Below are 23,906 nucleotides of genomic sequence, written 5' to 3' on the forward strand. Positions count from 1 at the left end.
CCGTGTGGCTGTTTTTTTAGCTATTTCTTTTTTTACTCTTCTTGCTTTCTACTTTACCCTTTCTTTCCTCCTTTCCTGTTTCCTGGCTCTACTTACCACGCAGCCTGCATAGTCATGGGGAAACCCCCCTCCCTCTTTCGAGATTACATATCTTCATCAGATTAACCTCCCATCCACCTATTCGGGGAGACATCCGCCAGACCAGGATTCCAGAAAGCCGCAGAAGCGCAGATACCCTTGCCTATGTATCCGAACTCTGTTTCCCGCCCGCACTCTTGTCTCATGTTGCACGAGGCCTGACACCCAACACTTGCACCCTTACCCTGGTCCGTGGCAGCCAGACACTAGACGGCTGCAAACCTTCTCTCCGCCAAGGGTTGAACACTCTCCGAACTTCCTTCTCTCCTGACCCCTACATACACACACACACACACACACACGCGCATGCACATACGATAACGCCTCTATCTGCCCAGTTCCCCGGAAGCTCGGAGAAGACGCTTGCACTGCTCCACCCGCCGGAGACACAGTCGTAGCAGCTGCACGTCGACCCGTACGGCATGCCCCCCTCGTACACCTCCCCGCCTCATACGTTCCCACCGATGCATCCCAAGATAGCAACTGGATAAATTGCGTTTCGGTACCTGGCCCGGAAGTTCCACCTGGCAGCTATCTGACAACACCTCTGCCCGCCCGCTTGTGGTTGTCCCCGTCCGTCTCCAGTCTTATACTAGACGGCCCCTCCCCCTTCTCCCTCAGAAGTTTCCTCTCCCGGCCGTTCGTTGCCTCTTTTTTTTTTTCCCTTTTTTTTTTCCGCCTGCAGAAGAAACAAACAAACAAACGTTTCGACCTTGTGACGCGGCGCGGCAAACCTGTCAAGATGCACGGCATTACGGAAACCCTGCTGGCCACGCTGGCCCAGCACTGGCTGTCGATAGTCCTGTCGCTGGTCGTGGCCTGGCTGGTCAAGAACCGATACCACAACGGGCTCAACAGATACCCCGGGCCCTTCCTGGCCTCGCTGACGGACTGGTGGCGCTTCTTCGACGTCAAGGGCTGCCGGCCCGAGGTTACGCACCGGAGACTGCACGAGAAGTACGGCGACATCGTCCGCCTCGGCCCCAACACGCTCTCCTTTGCCGACCCGGCCGCCCTCAAGACGATCTACGGCCTGAACAAGGGCTTCGTCAAGGTAAGCTTTTCTTCTCTCTCTCTCTCTCTCTCTCTCTCTCTCTCTCTCTCCCTCTTAAACAACACACCTCTTTTTTCTTTTCCATGCCGCCGTCTCGGCCGTGGAAAGGGGGCCGCCGAGCTTGCTGCTGACAACCTCCCCCCTCGCAGTCCGACTTTTACATTGTGCAGCAGTCCATCGCCAAGGGCTACAGGCTGGAGTCGCTCTTCAGCACGACCAACAATGAGTTCCACTCGCAGTTCCGCCGCTGCGTCAACTCGGCTTTCTCCATGTCGGCCCTGGTCCAGTACGAGCCCTTCGTCGACAACACCACCAAGCTGTTCCTGTCGCAGACGGAGAAGCTCTTCGCCGGCAACCCCGAGGGCTGCGACTTCACCACCTGGCTGCAGTTCTACGCCTTTGACGTAATCGGCGAGATCACCTACAGCAAGCGCCATGGCTTCGTCGAGAAGAACGAGGACATTGACGGCATCGTCGCCTACCTCGGCAAGCTGTTTCTCTACGTGGCACCAGTAAGTTTCCCCCCCCCCCCCCCCTCTTGGTGAGACGGTATAAGTCGAAGGGCGGAGTCGTTTGCCCTGGGGCACATATCCGTGACTAACATTAACCGCCTCCTTAGATCGGCCAGATCCCCTTCCTGGACCTCCTCCTCCTCAAGAACCCCATCTACCTGAAGCTCTCCCAGTGGGGCTTCATCGACGCCACCTTCCCCGTCGCCCGCTTCGCCCGGGACCGCATGGCCGAACGCCTCCCCGAGCTCGGCGGCGGCGGCGGCAAGGAACCCCTCCTCCCCGTGGCGTCGGGCAAGAAGCTCGCCCAGCAGCCCGACCTGCTCTCCAAGTTCCTCGCCGCGCGCGAGACGCGCCCCGAGTTCATGAGCGACATCCTCGTGCAGACCATGGCCGTGAGCATGGCCTTCGCCGGCTCCGAGACGACGGCCATCAGCCTCGCCGCCGTCTTCTACTACCTCCTGCGCACGCCCGCGGCGCTGGCCCGGCTGCGCCGCGAGCTCGACGACGTCGCCCGCGCCGGCGGCTTCAGCGATTCCGAGACGGGCCTCGTCACGTGGGCCGAGAGCCAGCGGCTCGAGTACCTCGACGCCTGCATCAAGGAGGCCTTCCGCATGCACCCGGCCGCCGGCCTGCCGCTGGAGCGCGTCGTGCCCGACCAGGGGGCCGAGATCGCCGGCACCTTTGTCAAGGGCGGCACCATCGTCGGCTGCAGCGCCTGGATCATCCACCGCCGGCCCGAGATCTGGGGCGCCGACGTCGACACCTACAGGCCCGAGCGCTGGCTGCCCGAGCCGGGCAAGGACCCGCTCGCCGAGGAGAGGCGCATCAAGGAGATGAACGGCCACATGTTCCAGTTCGGCATGGGCAGCCGCACCTGCATCGGGAAGAACATCAGCCTGTTGGAGATTTACAAGGTCGTGCCGAGTCTGCTGCGGAGGTTCGATGTGAGTGTTTTCTGCCCTTCCTTCCCATTCTTGTTCCCTGGCGTATACCCAAGAGGTGTGCGTGTGTACGTGTGTATATGCTGACCCGACACCTTGGCAGATCTCGTTCAAGGACCCCAGAGAGGAATGGAAGCTGGTCAACGCGTGGTTCGTCAAGCAGAACAACTTCAACGCAAGGTTCGAGCGGAGGGACATCATCAAGCCCGAGGCCGGCGAGAAGACGGCGTCGTGAGAGAGCGGTGTGGTGTGCGAAAAGTTGGACTGCTCTTATCCCACCTAGTCGGCCAAGCAAGCTGCCAAGCAAGCTGCCAAGCAGGCTGCCGTACAGGGTACTTTTTAGATTTTTTAGATACCAAGGCCAACAAAGTTACTATGCCGGGCCGATTGAGTCGCGTACGAACATACACTTGAGACCATCTTGGCATTCCAACCCCACTGTGTCAGATGCTGTATAGCTGTAGCCTAATACACGAGATACCGTTATGGATTAGCATCTCTATTAGGCCTTCTCCATATTCGGTCCCATCTTTGTAGCTCCATGAAAATACGACATATCGTTAGGGACTAGCATCTGTTCGGCCTTTTTCATACTTGGTCACATCTTGTGCAGCTCCACGAAAATACGAGATACCGTGTTGGGAATACCATCTCCACCTCTTCACATTCTACTCCAGGGAATATATGGCCAATGTAACTCGATTGCGGCTAGGCTTACTATTGCATGGTCTCGGCCGCACTATAATCCACTTGTCTAGTTACCTATTCCAGCTCACACAGTAACCACGAAAGGAAACACACAGTCTTCTCAACACGATGCTGAGAAGACGGGAACCATACACAAGAGAACGCCTTGCTTACAAAGTTATGCTCTTGTCAGAGACCTCACAGTGCCCGCCGGAGCTGTGTATGAAAGAATTGGAACTACTACCTAGTTAAGGCTGCGCAAGTGCTTATGTTTAAACGTCTAACCGAACCAAAAGTGGCCCGGTTAACATCGTGAGGTGGAGTCTACCAGAACGTTGCCCTGTAGGGCGGCAATTATACGAGATCGTGAACAAGGCTTCTGCTACCTTCCTATTGTAACCGTGAGCACAAGTGAGGGCGTCGTGGTTGGCAATGAGAAGAAAGAATGGTATAAATACCAGTCGTCCTTGTCTCCTGCGGCTTCATCAAACATATCTCATCATCACCCACAACCTTGCTCACAATCTTTCTACGCCATCTCCTACACTAGATTAGATCACCTCATCGCCACCACCCAGCAGGCCAGTTTCCCGAGTCTCCTCATAAACACCTCGCAAGAAAGCCTTCAGAATGCAGCCTACAACCCACCTCTTCCTCGCCCTGCTCGGCCTTCCTCTGGCGGTCAGCGCCGCCGCCGTGCCAGCAGTCCCGAGCCCCCCTCACGGTCCCAACGGCGAGACCGCCGTGACCAATTGGCTGCCCAAGCCCGACGGCATCGACGACGCGCCGCACCCAGACGAGGTCGTCAACCCGAGCGTCGATTTCGGCGGCGCCAGCCTCGAGAAGCGGGAGCAGTGCGCCATCCGGATCAGATGGGAGAGCAACTGGGACGAGTTCGGCCGGCGGTACCGCGTCAACGCTCAAGCCATACCCGACCCCGCGAGCAGCAACGCGTGGAACTCGTGGAGGATGGCCGAGGACTGGGCCCTCAGGTGCCGCTCCATGCCCCACACGAACTGGCCCAACAATCCTGCCGCCTGGCAGGACGCCAACGACCCGGCCAGGGCTACGTGCGACGTCTCCTTCGTCCACGGCTCGACCGGCTATGATCAGTACAAGTGGTGGCATCAAGGGACTGTCGACTCCTGGGCAAGGGCTTACCCTGGTTGCATCGTCGATATGCAGATCTAAGCGCTCCAACCGGAGAGAGAAGTTGAAAAGCGCCATCTCGGTCCCTCGCCGTGTAACGCATCGTCTAGAAGTGTTTCAAGAGGACTGGGTGTACAGGGCTGGTGTCTTTCTGGAGAAGCCAAGCCATTAGCAAATTGTTTATTTCGACAGTTGTAAATATTGAATGTTTGATTTGGAAGTATCCGTATTTTGTTCCTTCTTTTAAGGATACGGTCGCTCTAAACCCCCATAAGCGGTCTAGTATAGCGACGCCTCAATCTCTGATCATAACGCTTACAACCGACTATAAATTGGGGTTGTTGACTTGCAGTATTTGAGTGAATTGACCGTGAGTGTTCGTAAGCACCCTCCGTCAGCCATAAGTGGCTAGCTCGAAACTGTAGTTATTCCTGGAGGATTATGAACACTTGTCTAGGTATTATATGAGTTACATTCCGACGTTCCAGGTCTAAGACAATAATAAATTTGTACAGGTACCCACGCATGCTACGTGAAACTGTCTTTTCAGTGTATACTCTACTGTAGATGCGGTTTGGAGGATGTACATACAGTACCAGGTCAGAAGTATGTTTACAACAAAAAGGACTATCTATGCCTTAGCCACCCGCTGTAGCTTTTGATTGGCTGTCCTTATTGCTGTAAACAGACTTTTGACCTCTGTCCCTATTTCAGGCTAACAGCAACAGGCAAGGCGGTTGCCAGAAAGAGAGCTAGCGTACTAGCAGAAACCAGGCTCGGATGTCAACAGAATCACTTCATCGGTCAACCTAGGTAAAAGTAAAGGAGGGGTTTTGCTTGGTGTGTACGGTATTTAGGAACAGGTCACACTGCCTAGGCTAGAATATATCGAGAACCTACCAAGTGTCCAACCCTATCCGCGACGCTTCACGGATTCTGAATCCCCCCCCTGTTATATTAGCCTTTTCGAACCAACCCCCCCAGGGTCCAACAGTAGGGAAAACGGGGCTCCTCAACCTGCCTTGCCTTGATCTCTGCGTTTCACTTTGCCTTGCCCAGTTTCTCGAAAGAAGGGGGGAAAAACCCCCGAGTCGGAGCCGCCAAGCCGAGCTCAAGCTTGACAAGCTTGGACGGTGTATTTCCCCTCGGGAGATATAGGCCGAGTTGACCCATTACCTCGATGCCTCCCTTCCCGTCTCCGTCGTATATCGGCTTCCGTCCGTCCCCGTGTCCCCCACTTCTCGTGATACCCGGACACCTTCGGTGGCGATGGTGCTCTCTGCTTCATACCCATGTATCATCCCCCGCACCCACCGGACCGACATGTAGCCCGCATCGTGTCGTCCGCCATCGTCTCCCATCGCAGGCAGCTCTGGCCGACCACCGCCGATGTAGGCTTCACTTCTATATGTATACTTACCCTGATACCTAGTTACATGTTTGACTTTCAGAACAGCCGTCGAGGCAGTCGTGCAAGCATAGGGGAAAAAGGGGGTATCGTCCATTGCTACCTCGGCCCGTCATAACACGCCACCGCACGCGTTCCTCTTGTAATTACACAACGGCGTCCTCCCGACGCAACGCGCCTCTCTCTCTCTTACACACACACACACACGCACACAAACACACACAGTACGGCTCTTCCTCCTCTCTGTCCAGCTGTCTTCACCCCATCCTGCTCTTCAACAACCAACTTGCTATCAGTTCGCAAAACGAGTACTCGTTCCTCCGTCTTTCACCCTCCTCCATGCCAGCGCCAGTACTAGGTACCGTCTGACAATGGTGAACCCCCCCGCGCTGTGTATATTAAAACAATAAACCTACACCCGGCCGTCCGGGTGAGGAGAAGTGGCCATAAACAAGCCCTGCGCTGGGTGCGTTGCGAGGCCGTGGCGAGCCCGCTGGCCCAACCAGAAACCAACCGTGCTCCTTTTGTCTTCTTCCTCCCTTCCCTTTCAAGCGCGCGCATGATGCCTTCGCTTAGTTGTTGAGCTGCGGCGACTGCTGAAAGTCCGTAATGGACTCCAGCATGGCCAGATTCTTCTCCTGCATGTCGCGGTCCATGTTATGGATCTGGTTCGCGTTGACTCTAGCTCGTTGCAGCTGTCACACTGGTTAGCCTCCCGTCACCCGTGCACATATAAGGGAGCATCAAGCAGGGCCTTCCCACCACAGCTAGTGCCTCGGAGGAATGGTCTTCTTCCTCACCTTCCGCGGGCTTGTCCGCTGCGTCCTCCGCCTCGCCGTCGCCGTCTGCGAATCTGCTGGCTGCGAGCCCCTTGGGCTTAGCGAGCGCTGCATTGGCCTGTTTCCGTGTCAGCCTCGCCCTCCGTGCGTGCCACATGCTGTCTCGTTTTGTCCTACCTTGGCTTCCGCAATCTCGGCGTCCTTGACTTTGAGTTGCGCCTGGAACTCTTCCACGCCCTTCTCCTTATCGGCCAGCGTCTTCTTCAGACCCTCAATCTGCTCCTCCAGCGCCTTCCGCTTGGCCTGCTCCTCCTCCACGATCTTGGTCATCGTGTCGTTGAGCTCCTGGTAGTCGGCCTTGTGCGTCTTGAGCTGCTTGTCGGCCTCGAGCTTCGACGCCTCGAGTTCCTTCTGCGCGAGCAGCAGGTCCTCCTTGACGTCCTCCACCTCCTGCTTGGCGGCCGCAAGGCTCTTTTGGACGATGCTGAGCTCCTCCTCGAGCCCCTTCTTAACGTTGGTGAGCTGCTCCCGGAGGCTGTCCGCCTCCGACGTGTCGGGCGTCTTGTTCTTGACGGCGTCGAGGGCCGCCTCGGCCTCGGCACGAGCCATCTTCTCTGTCGATATCATGGCGCCGAGCTCGCCGCACTCCTCCTCGAGCTTAGCCTTCTCGGCCTCGACCTTGGCGACCGAGTCCTTGGCAGCCTTGAGCGCGGCCTCGAGCTCGGCCGCACCGGACCGGCTCTTGGACTTCTCGGCTTCCGCCTGGGCGACCGACTGCTTGGCGGCCTGGAGCGCGGCCTCGAGCTCCGAGTAGTCGGCAGAGATCTTGTCCACCTCCTGGGCAAGCGTCTTGCTCCTAGCCTCGTACTCGCTCGTCAGCTCCTCCACCACCTTGGAGTGGGCCTTGTTGATCTGGTCGAGCTCGGCCCGCGCGCCCGAGGAGCTCTGCTGCTTCAGCGCCTCCAGCTGCTCCGCGTGCATCGAGATGAGCTTGTCGATCTCGTCCGAGTGGCTTTCGTCGAGCTTCCTCTTGGCCTCGGCGAGCGCCGCGGCGCTCTCCGTCTCCGTCTCGCGGATGCGCGCCAGCGCCTCGTCGAGCTGGAGCTTGAGGGTTGCGAGCTCTTCCGAGTGGGTGCTCTCGCCAGCCTGCTTGAGGGAGGCCAGCTCGGCCTGATGCGACTCGAGCAGCTTCGCCTTGACCTCCTCGAGCTCGGCCTGGTGGGAGGCGACGAGCTTCTCCTTGGCCTCCGCAAGCTCGGCCGCGTGCTCGGCCCGCAGCTTCTCGGTCAGGGAAGCGAGCTGCTCCTCGTGGGCGGCCAGCAGCTTCTCCTTGTCGCCGGAGCTCTCGGCCAGGGCCTTCTCTCTTGCGCTCGTGATCTCCGCGAGCAGCTTCTCCTTCTCGCCAGAGGTCTCGGCCTGAAGGGCCTCGATGACCTCGGTGTGGGAGGTCTTGAGAGCCTCAATCTCCTTGGCCAGGCTCGCCTCGCTGTCGCTCTTCAGAATTTCGAGCTGCTTGGCGTGGCTGTCTTTCAGGCTCTGGAGCTCGGCGACCTGGGCGTCCTTGTCGGCCGAAGCGCCGCTCTTGGCGCCCTCGAGCTCCTCAGCGTGGCTGGCGCGGATGGCGTCCAGGGCCTTCTGATGTTCGGCCTCCTTGGCCTCGAGGGCGGCGACGGCGGCAGCGAGCTCGGCCTTGGCCGTCTCGAGGGCCTTGGTGTTGCCTTCGGCGGCGTCGGCGTGGCTCTTGGCGAGGTCGCCGTGCTGAGCCTCGAGCTCGCCGTGCTTGGTGGTGAGCTCGGTGTGCTTCGACTCGAGGTCGGCGAGTTTGGCGGTGAGCTCGCTGTGCGTCGTCTTCAGCTCGCCGTGCTCCGTCTCGAGCTCGGTGTGCTTGGCCTCGAGGTCCTGGAACTTTCGCTTGAAGAAGGCGTCTCCCTTGAGCGACTCAATCTCCTCCTCGTAGTCCTGGGACACCTGCTTGAGCTCGGCGTCGTGCTTCTTGACCTGGGCCGAGTGCTCCGTCTTGGCCTTCTCGAGGGCCTCATCCTTGGCGGCCATCTCCTCCTTGATGCTGTCAATCTGCTTCTGGAACTCGACCGCCTCCTCCCGGGCCTTGGCGACGTCGGCTTCGGCGGCGGCGAGCTTGCTCTCTAGGTCAGCGACGTTGGCCTGCACTTCGGCGAGCTCGGCAGTCTTGGCGTCGAGTTCGGTCTTGGCCTGCTCGGCCGTCGTCTCGGCGGCCTCGAGCTTGCTCTTGAGCTCGGCGATCTCGCCCTCGACGGCGGCGAGCTTCGCCTCGTGCGCCTCGACCTCGGCGGTGACCTTGCTCTCGTGCGCGGCCTCAAGCTCCTTCTGCGAGGCAGTGAGGTCGTCAATCTTCTTCTGGAGCTCGGCGACGGCGTCCTCGTGGCTGGCCTTCATCTTGGCCAGGGCCTCCTCCTGGTCGGTCGTGGCGGACAGACCCTGGCTCAGCTCGTCGGCGTGCTTGGCCTCGAGCGCCTCAATGGCCGACTTGTGCTGCTCGGCCAGGGAGCTCTGCAGCTCCTCGAGCTTGCTGGCGTGCTCTTCCAAGGCCTTGTTGAGAGCAGACTCACTCTCCTTGAGTTTCTCCTCGTGCTCGGCCCGGAGGACCTCGAGGGACTGCTTCAACTCGGCGAGCTCGGCCTCTGCGGCCTCCTTGGCGGCGACGGCCTCTGCGTACTCGCTCTGCTGTTTCTCGTAGTCAGCATCGGTGGCCACAAGATGTTCATTGGCCTCATCCACCTGGTTCGCGAGCTCAGTGTGCTTAGCTTCCAACTCGGTAACCTGGTCCTGGTGGGCCTTTTTCATGTTGAGGACAGCGTTCCTCACCTGGACGGCATCCCTGTTCACCCCATCAGTGTACTGGGTGAGCTTGTCCTGCGACTGCTGGACCTGGGTCTTGAGCTCGTTCAGCTGCGACTCCTTGTCGGCGAGCTGGGTCTCCTTTTCGGCGAGCTGGACCTTGAGCTGTTCGACCTCCTTGCCGAGGGCCTCGGATGCGCCCGAGGAATCGGGGCGGGTCGAGGTGCGAGTTCGGGGGGCGGCGGCGGAGGTGGCAGTGGTCGAGGCGGTCGAGAGACGCTTCTTGGCCTCGGCGACGGGGCCAGTGCCGACGGTCGAGGAGCGAGAGCCGATGGAGGGACGGGGCGCGACCGAGTTCGGGGTGCGCGTCGAGGTCGATGAGGGCCTGCCAACGGTTGAGCCGGTGGCGGGTTTCCTCGCGGCGGCGGTGGCGGCGCCGAGGGTCGAGGTCCTCTTCTCCTTGGTAGGCGAGCCGGCGGCGCTGGGACTGCTACTGGGGGCAGCCGAGGTGCGGCGGGCGGTCCTCTTGCTCTCGTCCTCGGAAGCGGACACGCTGGGTCGCGAGCGGTGGGTGGTGCTGGAGGAGACGCTCGCGGGCTTGCGGACGGTGCTGGTCGAAGTAGCAGAGCCGCCGCCAGGGGGACGAGTAGGAGGCTTGGTCAGGCCGCCGGCGAGGCGGGTGGAGGTGGAGGAGGTGGTGCTCGTGGGCTTGCCAGTGCTCGTCGTGGAAGAAGTGGTGGGACGTCGGGCAGCGGCGGCGGAGCTCGAGGTTGGCTTCTTCAGGGAGGAAGCGGCCGAGGCGGTGGACTTTGCACTGGGGGAGCCCGAGGCGGCCTTGGGAGCTTCATCGTGCTGGACGACCTCGAAGCTGCCGGTGTCGGACATGGTGATTGGAGCTCCTGAGTCGGCGGGAAGGAGAGGCTGTGTCGTTGATTAGGTGGTTCTGCGCGGGCATGTCAAGGTCAGCCGGGGGCAGTTCGTAAGGGGGGGGGGAGGGGGGGATTGCGGGTAGCTGCAGGAATTGGGAAACACGAGAAGGATATGGGAGGGACGATCTGGTAGGAGTCACAGCATTCCTGGGGATCGAGCGAAGCTGGATTGAGTTCCCCAAGCGGGCAATTGGGTTGGGCGAGGGGCACCGAATTCGGGGAGGTGGTTTGTCTTATTTTCGTGGTAAACTCACCTCGCGACAAGTCGTACTTGACCCGATCTTGGTCTCCCTTTTTTCTTTCTTCCTTTTCCTTGCTTTTTTGTGTAAGGGGGAGGGGGATTTCCTCTTTGGAGAGCTTGGAGCTTCACAGCGGGGAAATCAACAAAACAATCAGATTGAGCAGATGAAGAAGCCCCGGTAATAATACAGGAGAGGCACGAATCGACGGGGGAATCGTCGTCGTATGTACAGGATTGGAGCTCTGATCAGTGGCAAAGGCAGCTGAACAGAGGCGGGAAGGGGAGAGAAAGAGTGAGAGGAAGCAATTGGGAACAGGGGAGAGAGAGGAAAAGATGTCGGCGTTGGAATAGAGGACGGGTGGAAAGGCACGGACGACACGACGGATGGAGGTGAGGTGTCTAATTAGGTAAGGTGGCAGGGTGGGTACCTACATGCACTACCTACTCTGTACCTAAACTACAGGTACTCTGTAGGCTGTATCCGTACGGATAGTAGACTAAGGTATCCATCCGTACGTGGTATTAAACACAAAACAAAAAAGTGGCTTCTAGATTGGCGTGGATGGAGATGGAGCATGGGGATGGACAGACACTCTTTTCCTTCTGTTCTGCTGCGACCCCCCAGTGCCCCTGTGCCCAGTGCCCCTGTGCCCAGGGTTGTTTCCAGACAGACCATGCTCAATGTCTTCTCTCCCGGACCCTTTCTTTTCGCCCCTCCCCCTTCTCAAATCATTGGGGGTTCATCAGGGTGACCTGTCATCACTTACTTAGATACCTACAGGTAGTGCAGTAGAGTGAGTACCTACCTAGGGATGCATTGGATTGGACGGCATTAGCACAGGCACTGCAACGCAGACAGGCGCATGAGTAGGTACGATGCACTACATAGTATGTAGGTAGGTACCGTACCTGGGCAGGTATCTCTATCTACACTACCGGTAGGTGTATCTGTACATACTCGGAAGACAGTGACAGTTGGGTTGGCATTGGGCGGCCCTTGCAGGCTTTCAGCAGGCAGGGAACAGCAAAGTACAGGGTACGCGCCACGCCGCATTCTGCACATATAAAAAAAATAAAGATAAAAACGGTAGCCGTGAGTCGCCGTCACCGGCCATCCAGGACATTGTCACACATTCCCTGTACTCTTCTCTTCTATTTCCTTTCTCTTCCTGTTCCTCTATTTGAACCACATATAGTCGGCAGACCTAGAAACAAGGGGAAACATATTCTAGGTACCCAAGTACTCTATACTACCTACCTGAGTAAAGCGCGGTGCCAGACAACAGGGCGCGGCTCTCGCTCCAGGGAGCTCAGGCGGTGGGTCGACCGCCTCGTCCGCGACCTGTCATTTGCTGCCATCTGTAGCCGGCCAATCAGATTTCGGATCATCCCATCCTCCGGGTACGTATATCCTCCAATGTGTACCGGTACACAGTACCTACCTACCTACTTACATGCCGCGATGTTTCCAAACATCTCTCTCTCTCTCTCTCTCTCTCTCTTTGTGCCGTGAAGCTCCTGTTCCATCGTCTTCATGCAACCACTCAACCGCCCATTTCGATTCGCCCAGAGTCACAGTCACAAGAAAGAAACCGACGGGGATCGCCATGGACCATCGCCCCTCCGACGCTGCTTCAAACCATGGACGTGGCAAAGCCCGTCCTCGGTACGACGGACTGGCGCCTTTAATTGCCTAACGAGAAGAGAGAGAGAGAGTGTGTGTGTGTGATCAGAACAGTGACTGACATAGGGCGCCACTCCGAAGCCGTCATCATCACTTCAACCCCTGAGCTACATGGCACATTAGACGACTGACTACCTAGTATCCGTACCTACCCAAGGGTAGCAATGACAACCGACCCCCCTGCCAATCCTCTCAGCTGTCAGCCCGGACTGTTGTCGATACGCCTTCTCAGCTTGCGGTTGTCGCCAATAGTCCGTCCTCTGCACGACTCATTTCGGCAACACGGGCGTGCAAAGGAAACAAGCGAAGAAGAAAAAAGAAAGAAAAAAAAAAGAGTCGGGAAAAGGGGGCCACGAGCGACCGGCCTCGCGGGTCACCCGCCCAAATTGACTCCGAAATTTGACCTCAGGTGGCCCGGAAGTATCACCGTCCACCCCCTGTCCCGTCTGTCTTTCTGTCTGTCGTATCCGTACCATAGTTCTGATTGTATTTCCTCCTTGGTCTCTCTATTACTCCGTACTCTCCATTGACCAAGCCATCGGATGGATACCGACCAATGGCTTCAGTCTCCCCCGACCCCTCCTCACCCCCCAGGCTCTTTTACTTTTATTCTAATTTCGTAACCTGCAACAGGATGCCGTAGGGGACAAATACTGAGCCGTCAGCACTCGTCTTCGACTCTGGCCTCTTACCACCCTCACCAATGTCTCTCCAACCGCGCTCTGTAAACGGAAATAGTATCCGTATGAAAAGGGAAGAAGAATAAGAAGAGGAAGAAAAAGAAAGGAAAAAAAAAGCCCCCAGCTCTCGCTCGCTGCCAACTGAACCACACCTGCTGCCCCCGGCTCTCTCCGCCAAACACCCGCCAGCATGTCTCGCATACCAAGTATCCGTAAAACAGAAAGAAAGAAAAACAAAATAGAACAAAATAATGAACCCCCCCACAGATGGATCCCTGCCCGTCACACACACACACACACGCTCGCACGCGAGGCGAATCCCACATGAACCCCTCCACCTCCCAAAAAGCGACGCCCAACCGTCCGTGATGCGCTGTCAGCCCACATGTCACCGCGCCCCTCCCCCGCCGGTGTTCATGTGGCACCCTGCCGTTGGCCCCAGACCCGGATCGGGTTTCTACCACCACTACCACCAGCGCCTTCTTTAGGTGGGCAGCGTAGCATACTTACGTTGCATACTTGTGTATCTATGTATGTACTATGTATGTATGTATGCCCTGGGCCCTTTCTTTGGCTTGTCGAATGACGTGCCGCCGGCCTACCTGAAGAGTTATGGCGCCCTGGTTTCTGGCGCCTAAAACCGTCAGCCCGATGATGATGAATGGACCAAATCACAGTATACGTACGTCGATGCATTGCCCCATGTCCACAATGGCACCTAGGTGGAACATCCCAGGCCAAGACGTGAAAACAAGCAGAATCCCTACACTTTATTTACTCCCAGCTATTATTACAAAATACTTGGTGGACAGAGCCATCCTACACGTGGACCACTTTAGTAGTCATCGTCCGAGTCCGTGTCCTCGTCGGGCACGAGAGCGCGGTATCTCCGGCTGGCGAGGTCCTCCTCGATGCCACCCTCGCTCTCCGGGTCCACGTATCCCTCTCCGCCGAACAGGCTCAGCGCAACGGGCAGGAAGATGAGCGCGTGCGTGCCCGCGAAGACGACAAGCGCCAGCCATACCCGGAAATAGTAAATCTCAAAGATCTTGGACCTCGTAAAGGCAAGCACGAAGACGCCCAGAAGCTTGGTGACCGTGATACCCGAGAAGACGGAGCTTCCCACGTTGACCAGTGCCGTCCAGGCGCGCGCGTCGCGTCCGCGGAAGCGGTTCTTGGCGCGCTCCATGACGGTGCGCGAGGGGAACATGAAGGCCCTCGCGATATGAGCGCAGAACTCCACGCCGATACCGACGCAGATGATGAGGTTGACGAGCGACACCGCGTTGAGCGAGACGCCAAACACGGCCATCGCCCCAATGATGTCCACGACAGTCATGCAGACCGTGACTGTGACAACCAAGGCCGTCATCAGAGATCCCAACAGGATCGACGCAATGACAAAGATGATTGCCACCGCCGACCCGAGGAGCGTGGCCGTCAGCGACACAATGCTGGCATATTGGTCGAAGAAGATGTAAAAGAGACTGTAGGGGAACACGTCGGCGCCCGTCGAGCGACTGATGTCGTCCGCGATTCTTCGCGCAGCCGACATGGCGTTGATGAAGTCCTCCTGGCTGCGCAGCGGCGTGTGCATCGTCCTGAAATGGCTGGCGGGGATTGTGTCCTCCTTTGTGTCAATAACCACAGCATTGCCATATGACGCTTGGCCGCCTAGCGGGCAGTCGTCATTCGTAGGCGCCTTGAGGAACTTTTCGAGGTAGTGGATGAACTCGCCATCCTGGGGCATGCCGGACAGGGTGATGTTCCAGGGTGGGTTACGGTCAGCAAAGCATGCCTTGCCGTTCTCCACGCAGCACGAGTCGCCCAGGTCAGGGTTGAGCCACAGGAAGTAGTCATCGATCCAGCTGGCAGCGGGCGAGGAGATGTACGAGACCTCAGGTCGCTTTCTCTCTCCCTCCAGGATGTTGGCGAGAGAGAACTGGTCGCACGTGGTGAACCTGGCGCAGATCTCGCGTTGGTTCTTGCGTGCGGTGGCGTTGAATCCCCTGGTGACAAAGTAGACGGGCGGCCCAGTCTCCATGTACTTGTAGAGATCGTTGAAGTAGGGGATGAGGTAGGACCCGTCGGGGATGGCAACACGCTGGTCCAGGCCGAGCTGGACTTCGGGGAGGAGCGCAAGGCCGGCGGCAAAGAAGCCGAGGAAGATGGCGATGATGATGGCCTTGGCCTTCTTTGCGAGAATGGCGGGGGCGTACGTCCTACGGATGAACTGCTGCAGCCAACTTTCCTCCGGCACTTCATAGAATCGGGCATTCGCGTTTCCGTTGCTGCCGCTGAGGTGGACCCGAGCAGCCTTGACTTGGAGACAGGGAATGCAGTCTGCCCGGTGGTCCTCGACACGGATCTGGTTCATGGCCAGGAAGGACACGAACAGCGTGATCTGGAGGATTGCGTTGATAAAGACGGCGCCCGCGGCGTAGGCGGCAAAGTTGCGCACCGCAGGCATACCAACAAAGGTTCCAAGAGCAAAGGCGACAGTTTCGGTCAGGGCCGACAGAAGGATGGACGGCCCCATGCGGCCCAGTGCCTTGGCAATCCGCTCCTCAACCATTTCGTCGGGATGGCTGATGTTGACTCGCTCAAACTCGTGGACAATCAAAAAGATGTTGTCAACACCGACGGCAAGGACGATGAAAGGAATGACCTCGGCGATGATGAGCGTAGCCTTGAGGCCAAACCAAGAGAAGAGACCGATAGAGGCGCTAATGGACATGAGAACAATCAAAATACCAACAACACCGAGGGAAAACTTGGACTGAACCAAGGCAACAGCTGGGTTCCTAATCATATCCCGGAACGACAGCGTAGTGGATCCAAGAGCCAGAGATGCGTAGATGAACATGATGATGTAGCTGATAATGACGATCTTGGCGTCAGTGTTGGTGGACTTGTTCAGCTCCTGCTCCAAACTGATCTCGGTGGAGAAGGACAGGCGGAGACCACGGTCTTGGGCCTCCCGCTGAGCCTCCAGAAGACGGTCCCGTAGTGCAATCTCCCAGTCAATGGCGTGCTCAACAGCAGGACTGCCTTCAGCTGCATTCTTAACGACCCAAGTGACGGTCATGGCTGTGGCGTTGACGGGGTCGTCCTTGTAACCGCCCAGGATCATGTTGGGCTCGATGGGCAGGCCAAATTCGGGGCGACACTCGACGGGCGACTTCGCGCACTGCCGAAGCTGGTTCTGCCAGTCGTTCTTGCCGACGAGCGAGGGTTCGTCACCGTAGTAGGCCGCAACGGACTGGACAACACAGGCGTTGCCAGTGGGCTTCAAGCAAATGTCATCAAGAGTGGCGCCGAACTTGGCGCTCTTCAGCTGCTTAACACTCTTCTCGACGTCCATCCACCAAAGCAGCGTGTCGTAGCTAAGAACAGGGGCGGGTTCCTTGGAGTGCTGGTCGTTAACCAGGAACGCCTTCTCGGCACGGTAAAAGGGACCGAACTGGTCATCGAAGAAGGCCTTTTCCTGCGCAGCAGCAGAGGTAGGGCTGACCCAGAGACGCGCAGGGTCCCGTTCAAGGTCGAACCTGACCCATCCAGCGCTGAGAATGATGACAAAGATGAGAGTAACGCCAATGGTAATTCCCTGGTAGCGTGCCGCTGCGTGTCCCAGCTTGCTGAAAGCCGCATCGCACCAGGTGTTGATCTTGTAGTACCGCTGAGGACGGTCAAACATGGCACCGTTCTGAACCAAGTCGCCCTCGTCCTCGTCGTCACTAGGCGACGCGTCTTGAAGCAGCCTGAGGCGCTCACTCTCTCTTCTGGCACGGCGTCTCCAGGCAATGTGCCCGATGACCCCAGCGACAGCAGCGAACAGCAGAACGCTATAGGTAAAGATGGCAGCAAATGAGAGGCAAGGCAGAACGCCAACGTGGCACTCGCCGGGCCTCGAGACCGCAGGGAGCTCTGGGCACACGGACGGGCAGTCGACGCATGCACAGCGGTAGTTGGGGTCCTCGTCGTTGCACCTCTTGGACTTCAGGTCGCGGGGCGCCATGCCGGGCTCGCTGTACTCGGTGGGAAAGTTAATTTGAAAGGGAGATCCAATAACCTTCTCGTCTCCCAAGAACTTGAGCAGCTGGGTGTAGTTCTTTGCGCCACCGCCAATGAAGTCTATGGCCCTCGAGTTGGAGGGTCCAAACTTGACCTCCTTACAGCTGTCAAAAAAGCCAGTGCCGTAATCCTTTGAGATCAACTGGTCCAGTTCCGTCACCATGGTCTTCTTGTTCTTCTCCTGAGTCTTTGTGATGTTCAAGAAAAGAGACTGGTCGGGGGAGCAGGTAAAGGTGCAGAATAAGTTGAAGAAGTTCTCCTTGCAAGCCGGGCAAGAGGAGATGATCTGCTTCGGGGTGCCAAGTTCGGAGGCGAGGGACTTGACCTGTAGAGAGGCACGTCAGTAAGCCAGCTCGCTTGCAGTGACTGTCGGGATGGCAATTACCTGCTCAGCATCGCAACAGACGGGACCGGATTTCCATTTCTCTCCGCAAAGATCGACGATTTCCTGGCGCAGCTTCTCGTCGGGTTCCTCGGCCAGGCCGTTGTCGGGGCATGGCAGTTGCTTGCCAAAGAAGCTCTTGGAGCCGCAGTGGCCGCGCATGGCGCATCGTCCGGCTTCATGCTTGGGCGTGAATGGCTCTGCTGTCGCACTGCTGCTCAGGCCTGCCAGCAGCAGGCCGCCAGCTCCGAGAAGCTTCCACAGCGTCATGGTGGGGTGTCGTTGCTGCCGCTCAGCGGCGATGTTGGGAGCTTTCGTCGGTGCTCAGCTGAAACGTCGAGGTATTGGAAGGCGGGTGATACAAAATAAACAAGCGGAGGAAAATGCCGTCGCGCAATGGCCAAGGATGGAAGGGAAACGACAGCGACGATGGGAGATGTAGGATGGAGGAAGGATGGCAGAGAGGAGGATGGAACGGTCGGATGTTGGAGGTCGGTTAAGGTGCGACACACGATACACCCTCACCAAGCTGCCTGAGAGGGAGCTCCGGTAACACTACCTCCGTAGGTAGGCACGTAGGTACATCCACACTATGACTAGCGACTGTGCGTGCCTGCGTGCCTGCGTCATTCAAGTGCAACAGCGTGTGTCAGTGTGGACTGCTGGCCGCCCCGGGTAGCGGTGGCTCCAGCGTCTGGCCTGTAGAAGTGGAGACTGCTCATTGCGCTGTCACTGCTACAGTAATCAATGGCGTCACGGCTCCAGTCACGTGGCTGTCCGCTATCATACCTGCCCAAAATGGAACAAGCTTGCTTTCCCTTATGTCTGACACGGTAGGAAATGTCACGTGCAAGTATGCGTATCCATTTTGGCTCAAGCACCTGGAAGGGCTTCGAACATAGTGATCATCATACTGCGGCGCTAGAAATCCCAGGGGTTCCTTCTTGAACGCATGCTTGAGATCGTTGAGGCGGTGATTACTCAAGACACTAAAGAGATGGGGAAAACACCCAGATTCCGTCAAAATGGCGAGAAGGCATTGCCAAGATGTGACATTGACTTACCAAACACAGTATTCAGAACCTGACACGGCCGCAGCCATTGGTACGGCTGCTACTTCAACGTCAATCTGAGTTATTCCCCATTTCTCGGTGAGCCAAGCGGATCTGTTAGATATTCGATAACTCCCAGGTGACTATGCGGCGGTGGTCTTCATCCAATACGGGAATAGTCTCCTACAACGAATCGCCATCACAGAGGCGACGGACATAACACTAGGGTTACCAAGGCTCCGCAAGCCCATTCATCCATTCTTCGAAGTTCGGCTCCACGCATAAACATATTGAGCTGCGTCTCACCAAGTTATACATCTGGCCCGGCTTGCCTTTGGGAATCAGTGCTGGCCTGATCCACAGAGAGTGCGGCCACCGATATCCTCCCCGAAGCGCCCTCATCGAAAATTCTTACCCCCCTTCCTCCCTTCCCCCCACCCCAGCACCTTTGGTCCGAAAGTGTACCACCCATACACCTCGACGCCCCCGAGGACGCAGAACCCGGCCATCAGCCAGAACCGCGCCCGCGGGCTTGTCGTGATGTGCCGGAGGCTGAAAACGGGAATCTCGACCGTGCCCTCGCCCGGCCTGTTGTTCTTCATGTCGCTGACGCTGTTGTTCTTTCCCGGCGCGGGGCCGGCACCCGTGGCCGCTCGGGACGGTGCTGTGGAGAACGCGGCGCGCGGGAGCGGGGCCGCAAATGTCCTGCTTGCGATGCCTGCTGTTGCGGCGGACATGGCCAGTTTGTTTCTTTTTTTTTTCTCCTTTTCGATGTTATTATAAACTTTCCTCGAGATGAAAGAAATCGGGAACTTTGCTTGTATTATGTAGAACAGTTCAGGGATACAGACGCCTCGATAATTGTTCATCTCGTCCGCTGACGGGCTTATCCTCGCTCCGTCGCTATACGACCCGAGCGTCTACTAAAGGACTGTACCTTATTCACCTTTGAACGGTATGATCAAGCGTGAACGTGACTTACCCCAGCCGACTTCACCCGGGACTGCGGAGACAGGCCTGTCAGCTCGGAGGAACTCCAGAAAGGTCTCGGGTACCCCAAATTGCCTGATTCGGCCAAGTGGAGAGATGTGGTGAATTGGATGGCTCGGATAGAAAGCGAGTCTCACACGGCGGCGCTTTGACATGTATTCTTACTCCCATATCTATCGTCCAGCTAGTTTAATTCCTATGCCACCATGCCGACACCAAACGCCCCTAGAACCTAAGCGAAATACAGTCTCATCAAGCAGTTATGACTTGTTAATCGTCAGTGGCTTAAATGGTTTCCTCAGCCGGTCTATCGGTGCAATGCCCCCTTCCTTCTTCAATACCGCAGGTCGCTTGAACCCTCCAAACCCGTTTGTCGTTGTCGTCGCGTGCAAACAACTAGCTGGCCGTTCTCGGACAGGCGGCGGCTCGTCCGCATCTTGGTTTTCTTTCTCGGGTGATGCTGGTCGAGGAGGGGAGCTCGAGAAGTTGGCATAGTGTTTCTTGAGCCCCATGGCGCCTTCAATCGCTGGTCTCGCAGGCTTGGGTGGCAGCTTGGTTGCTCCGAGCCTGTGTCCACTGAGGCTTGGCGCAATGGCCGGAGAAGGCTGTTGCACCTGGTGCAGATTCGGAAGTTCAGGCAGCTCTTGAAGGGCTGACCGCGACTGAGGAGCGAATGCACGGCTTGCTACTGGATCCGCAGCCACCGGAACGTCAGGCCTGTACCTTTTGACAAACCCCAGAAGACTCTGCTGGTCGGCTGGCCGCTTCGTCGTTCCCCTTCGAGGCCCAGTCGACTTTTGAGCGCCCGAGTCGCTGCGGCGGGCTGATGCTGCCATTTCGTTCGCGGCGGCAAGCATTTCCCGAGCTGCGCTCGCAGTAGTGAAACCAGGCAGTGTGAAGTCGGACGCACCATCCATTGTCGTGGATGCATGCCATGTCGACACTAGCTGAGAATCGGCCTCTTCTGATGCTGAGACCGCCTGTGGACGAGGACGCCGCTGCCATTGCCTGTTTCTACCACCAGCACCATCCTCGAAAGAGTCCTCTGGATCCTCGGGGTACAGGTTGTCCTCGGGCCGCTCCAGAACTGGCATTTCTTTGAAGACTTTGTCTTGCGACGGCACCTTGGACTCTCGTCGCAGTATGCGTCCGATTTCTTGTAAAATCCCGGGTTCAAAAGATGGACCGCGTTTTCTAAAGTACGGGTGAATCTCTGATGGAACAAACTTGGACAACTCGGTACGTTCGCCCCCGTTCCCTCCGTGCTGCGAACTGTACATCGGGCAGCTAAGATAGAGAAGCGACTGGGCCCGCGTCATGGCTACATAGAGGAGACGGCGTTCTTCGTCAAGGTCCTCTGACCTCATGTGTGGGATAGACCCATTATACACGGCAGGGACGAAGACAACCGGCCATTCCAGGCCCTTGGCCGCATGAATGGTCGAGATGGTCACCAGTGGCTTGTTGTCAGCATCGCCTTTTTGCTGGGCGTCCGACGCCAAGGAGACATTGGCCAAGAAGCGGCCAAGAGCGTCGCTCTCTTGCACCTGTTGGACTCCGTCGATCACCGGGAGACGATCTTCGTCCGCCGTTGTGCTTAGATCCCGCATAAAATCTCCCGCCAGACTGATAAACTCCTGCACATTGGCCCATCGTGTCTCGTGCTCGTCTGGGTAGTTCTCTTGGAGATATTTTTGGAAGTTTAGTTGCGAAAGCAGGTTTTCGATCAGATCAACCAAGTGATAATACGGACTCCCGGTGGGAGGTTCCTGGATCTTCTTCCTGAGTGCCGAAACTAACCTGAGCAGCTCTCCGCTGATCTTCTGCTCCATGGCTTTTTTGATGTTCGTCTTTGCTTGTCGTTCCCCTCGGCAATGCTTGTTCAGCATTGCCCAGACGCTCAGCTTGGAGCTTTCGGCTTCCTCGAGAAGAGACTTGATGGTCATGTCTCCAATGCCACGGCGAGGAACGTTGATGATTCGGGCCACTGCATCATTGTTGTCTGGTTGGTGGATGACGCGCAGGTAGTCAAGGATCACCTTGACCTCGGCGCGCTCGTAGAACTTGAACCCGCCGACCATTCGATATGCTATTCCAGATTTGCCAAGGGCTGATTCGATATGCCTGGAGAGGGATGCTGATCGCAGGAGAATTGCCACATCATCATGGGTAAGCATTTTACCCGCCATCAGCAGAATCCTCTTGATCTCAGACACGATCCATTCGGCTTCGACGGCGGAAGACTTGAGACGCCGCAAGACCGGCCGGGTGCCTTTGTTGTGTATTGGCAGCAGCAACTTCTGGTACCGTTTCTTGTCCTGTTGGATCACCTTCAAAGACACGTCCAAGATTGCCTGCGACGAGCGATAGTTTTCCTCGAGCGAAATTTCGTCCGTGTCTGGATAGTCTCTGAGAAGACGGTACAGATTTTTGATCTCGGCGGATCGCCAGCCATAAATACTTTGGTCAGGGTCTCCAACAATGGTGATTCTCTCCCTTGCCTGAGCGAACAGCCGCATGAGCTCGTACTGAATTCCGTTGGTGTCTTGGTACTCGTCGATAAGCACAGCCTGAACGTTGGCAACACAGGATGGGTGCTTACGCAGCAGCTCCACACACCGAGTCAACAAGTCGTCGTAGTCCAGCAGTTTGGAGTGCTCGAGGTGGATTTGATACTCGCGAAAGCATGTTTCCAGATCACGGCTTTGTGGGACCGCCTGGCCGTTCCGCTTCTGCGGAGTTTGATTGTCGCCCTTTGACTTTTTCTTGCTAATCCATGATCTTGCAACCGGAGGATCAACCGAAAGCTGTAATCGCTTGCATATCCTCTGGATGATGGATCTAGAATCCGCATCATCTGCGATGGCGAATTTCTCGTCTAACCCGATGCGTTTACCGTAAGCTGCAAGATAGCGACGCGCAATGCTGTGGAAGGTGCCGAGAACAATCTTTTTCCCACGGTCGTCCCCAAGGGCCTTGGTGATGCGTTCTTTCATCTCCCGCGCGGACTTCACCGTGAAGGTGGCGACAACAATGTCAGCGGGGGCATAGCCGACGTTGTCCAGGAGCCAGACGACACGAGAGGCCAAAGTGTGCGTCTTGCCACTTCCAGGACCGGCCAGGATGGCGACTGTAGACGCCTTGGACGTGACGGCCCGGCATTGTGCTGGGTTCAGGGTTGCCAGGATAGATTCGGCTGGGCCAGGGGCCGAGCTGGACGAGTTCATCGTCGAAGAGAGGTCATTGAGGAGGCAAGTAAGCAAACGATCATGAGCCACATGGACTCCCCTCGTCGTCAATGGCTGTCGCGTACTAAGGGCTGGCTGACGCGTTTGGAGGATGCAGGGTGACGGCGCCAGCAGCCATGTCAACATCGCGACTCCCGGCACGGTGTCACATGATCCTGTCATTTACAAATGCACGTGATAATGCACGTGAAAACCCACACGTGTTTGCCCAATTACGCACATGCCATCGAGATCATCTTGTCGGTCCCACCCTCAGTTCCCCCCCATCCTCAACGGTGATCCTGGGCACTGTACACCCACTTTGCCGCCGAGGGCGCGTAATGCCCTGGCACCCTTAGCTTTCGTCGCCGAATTTCGCTTTGCGGAGACTTCAAGACCACACATCTACGCAGTGCATACTCGCGCACGCTTGCCAGATTATTGGGAGAACCGGCATTTCTCGGCTTGCGGTAAAGTTCGCGGTGTCGGCCAGTCCACTTCTTTACCTCGCGCGCTCAGGGCTGCGTTATGTTACCTATCTTGGTCCACGACCGTGACTGACTTGCGTCCAGCGTTGCATCTTGCTGGATCCGGATACAGTCGTCGGCAGGTTGACAATCCGTTATCCTTTGGGCCAATACCTTACTCAGTAACCCAGGTAATCTGAATCACCTACAGGAGATCAGGAGGTTATCCCCGAGCCCTACGCTGAGACCATCAATCATGCCGCTGACTCGACGAACTGGAGGTTGTTTCCATCAATCGTCCCATCTCGTTGCTTCCATATCGCTACCGGCTGGTGGGAGAGGTGTGCAAGGTATGCCTGATTGGGGGGGGATACGGTTAGCATGGCACGGACAAAGTCTATCCGCATGTGCTTTGATGACTCGCAAAAAGCTCCTCTGCCTACCTACCCTCCAAAAACAAATCGCTGTCCGCCGCAAACCCCAAGGTTTCCCCTCTCTGCCACGCATAATGAGTTGAGCGATTGGAAGTCTATCTCAATGTTCCATCGATCGATTGGAGAGACGATGCTCTCAATCCTATCACCGTGACGAAGCTAACGACCATCACGCTCTAATGCTGCTCCCAATGTGAAGTCACACTCAGGCAGACATCCCATTCGATGACGGTCTGTAATGATACCACATGGAGTGGCGGG

General features: G+C 57.1%; 6 protein-coding genes across 6 annotated transcripts; 2 read left to right on the forward strand and 4 right to left on the reverse strand.

The window, feature by feature from the left end:
• Positions 1–880: 880 nt before the first annotated feature.
• On the forward strand, positions 881–2,880 carry GLRG_09581 (cytochrome P450; the record flags this gene model as incomplete). Its single annotated transcript, XM_008100266.1, has 4 exons — positions 881–1,192; positions 1,342–1,704; positions 1,812–2,648; positions 2,749–2,880. 4 exons carry the CDS (start codon positions 881–883, stop codon positions 2,878–2,880), a joined length of 1,644 nt encoding a protein of 547 aa, XP_008098457.1.
• A 1,082-nt stretch (positions 2,881–3,962) lies between these two features.
• Positions 3,963–4,523, forward strand: GLRG_09582 (uncharacterized protein; the record flags this gene model as incomplete). The annotated part of the gene is made up of 1 exon (XM_008100267.1): positions 3,963–4,523. The coding sequence occupies one exon, from the start codon at positions 3,963–3,965 to the stop codon at positions 4,521–4,523; it is 561 nt and encodes a 186-aa protein (XP_008098458.1).
• Positions 4,524–6,461: 1,938 nt separating this feature from the next.
• On the reverse strand, positions 6,462–10,370 carry GLRG_09583 (viral A-type inclusion protein repeat domain-containing protein; the record flags this gene model as incomplete). The annotated part of the gene is made up of 3 exons (XM_008100268.1): positions 6,462–6,584; positions 6,652–6,786; positions 6,846–10,370. 3 exons carry the CDS (start codon positions 10,368–10,370, stop codon positions 6,462–6,464), a joined length of 3,783 nt encoding a protein of 1,260 aa, XP_008098459.1.
• A 3,484-nt stretch (positions 10,371–13,854) lies between these two features.
• GLRG_09584 (patched sphingolipid transporter) lies at positions 13,855–17,745 on the reverse strand (the record flags this gene model as incomplete). Its single annotated transcript, XM_008100269.1, has 2 exons — positions 13,855–17,418; positions 17,479–17,745. 2 exons carry the CDS (start codon positions 17,743–17,745, stop codon positions 13,855–13,857), a joined length of 3,831 nt encoding a protein of 1,276 aa, XP_008098460.1.
• Positions 17,746–18,925: 1,180 nt separating this feature from the next.
• Positions 18,926–19,264, reverse strand: GLRG_09585 (uncharacterized protein; the record flags this gene model as incomplete). The annotated part of the gene is made up of 1 exon (XM_008100270.1): positions 18,926–19,264. One exon carries the CDS (start codon positions 19,262–19,264, stop codon positions 18,926–18,928), a length of 339 nt encoding a protein of 112 aa, XP_008098461.1.
• A 513-nt stretch (positions 19,265–19,777) lies between these two features.
• Positions 19,778–22,744, reverse strand: GLRG_09586 (UvrD/REP helicase; the record flags this gene model as incomplete). Its single annotated transcript, XM_008100271.1, has 1 exon — positions 19,778–22,744. The coding sequence occupies one exon, from the start codon at positions 22,742–22,744 to the stop codon at positions 19,778–19,780; it is 2,967 nt and encodes a 988-aa protein (XP_008098462.1).
• Positions 22,745–23,906: the final 1,162 nt, after the last annotated feature.

The sequence above is a fragment of the Colletotrichum graminicola genome (assembly GCF_000149035.1).
Source record: "Colletotrichum graminicola M1.001 genomic scaffold supercont1.50, whole genome shotgun sequence".
Classification (NCBI taxonomy): domain Eukaryota; kingdom Fungi; phylum Ascomycota; class Sordariomycetes; order Glomerellales; family Glomerellaceae; genus Colletotrichum; species Colletotrichum graminicola.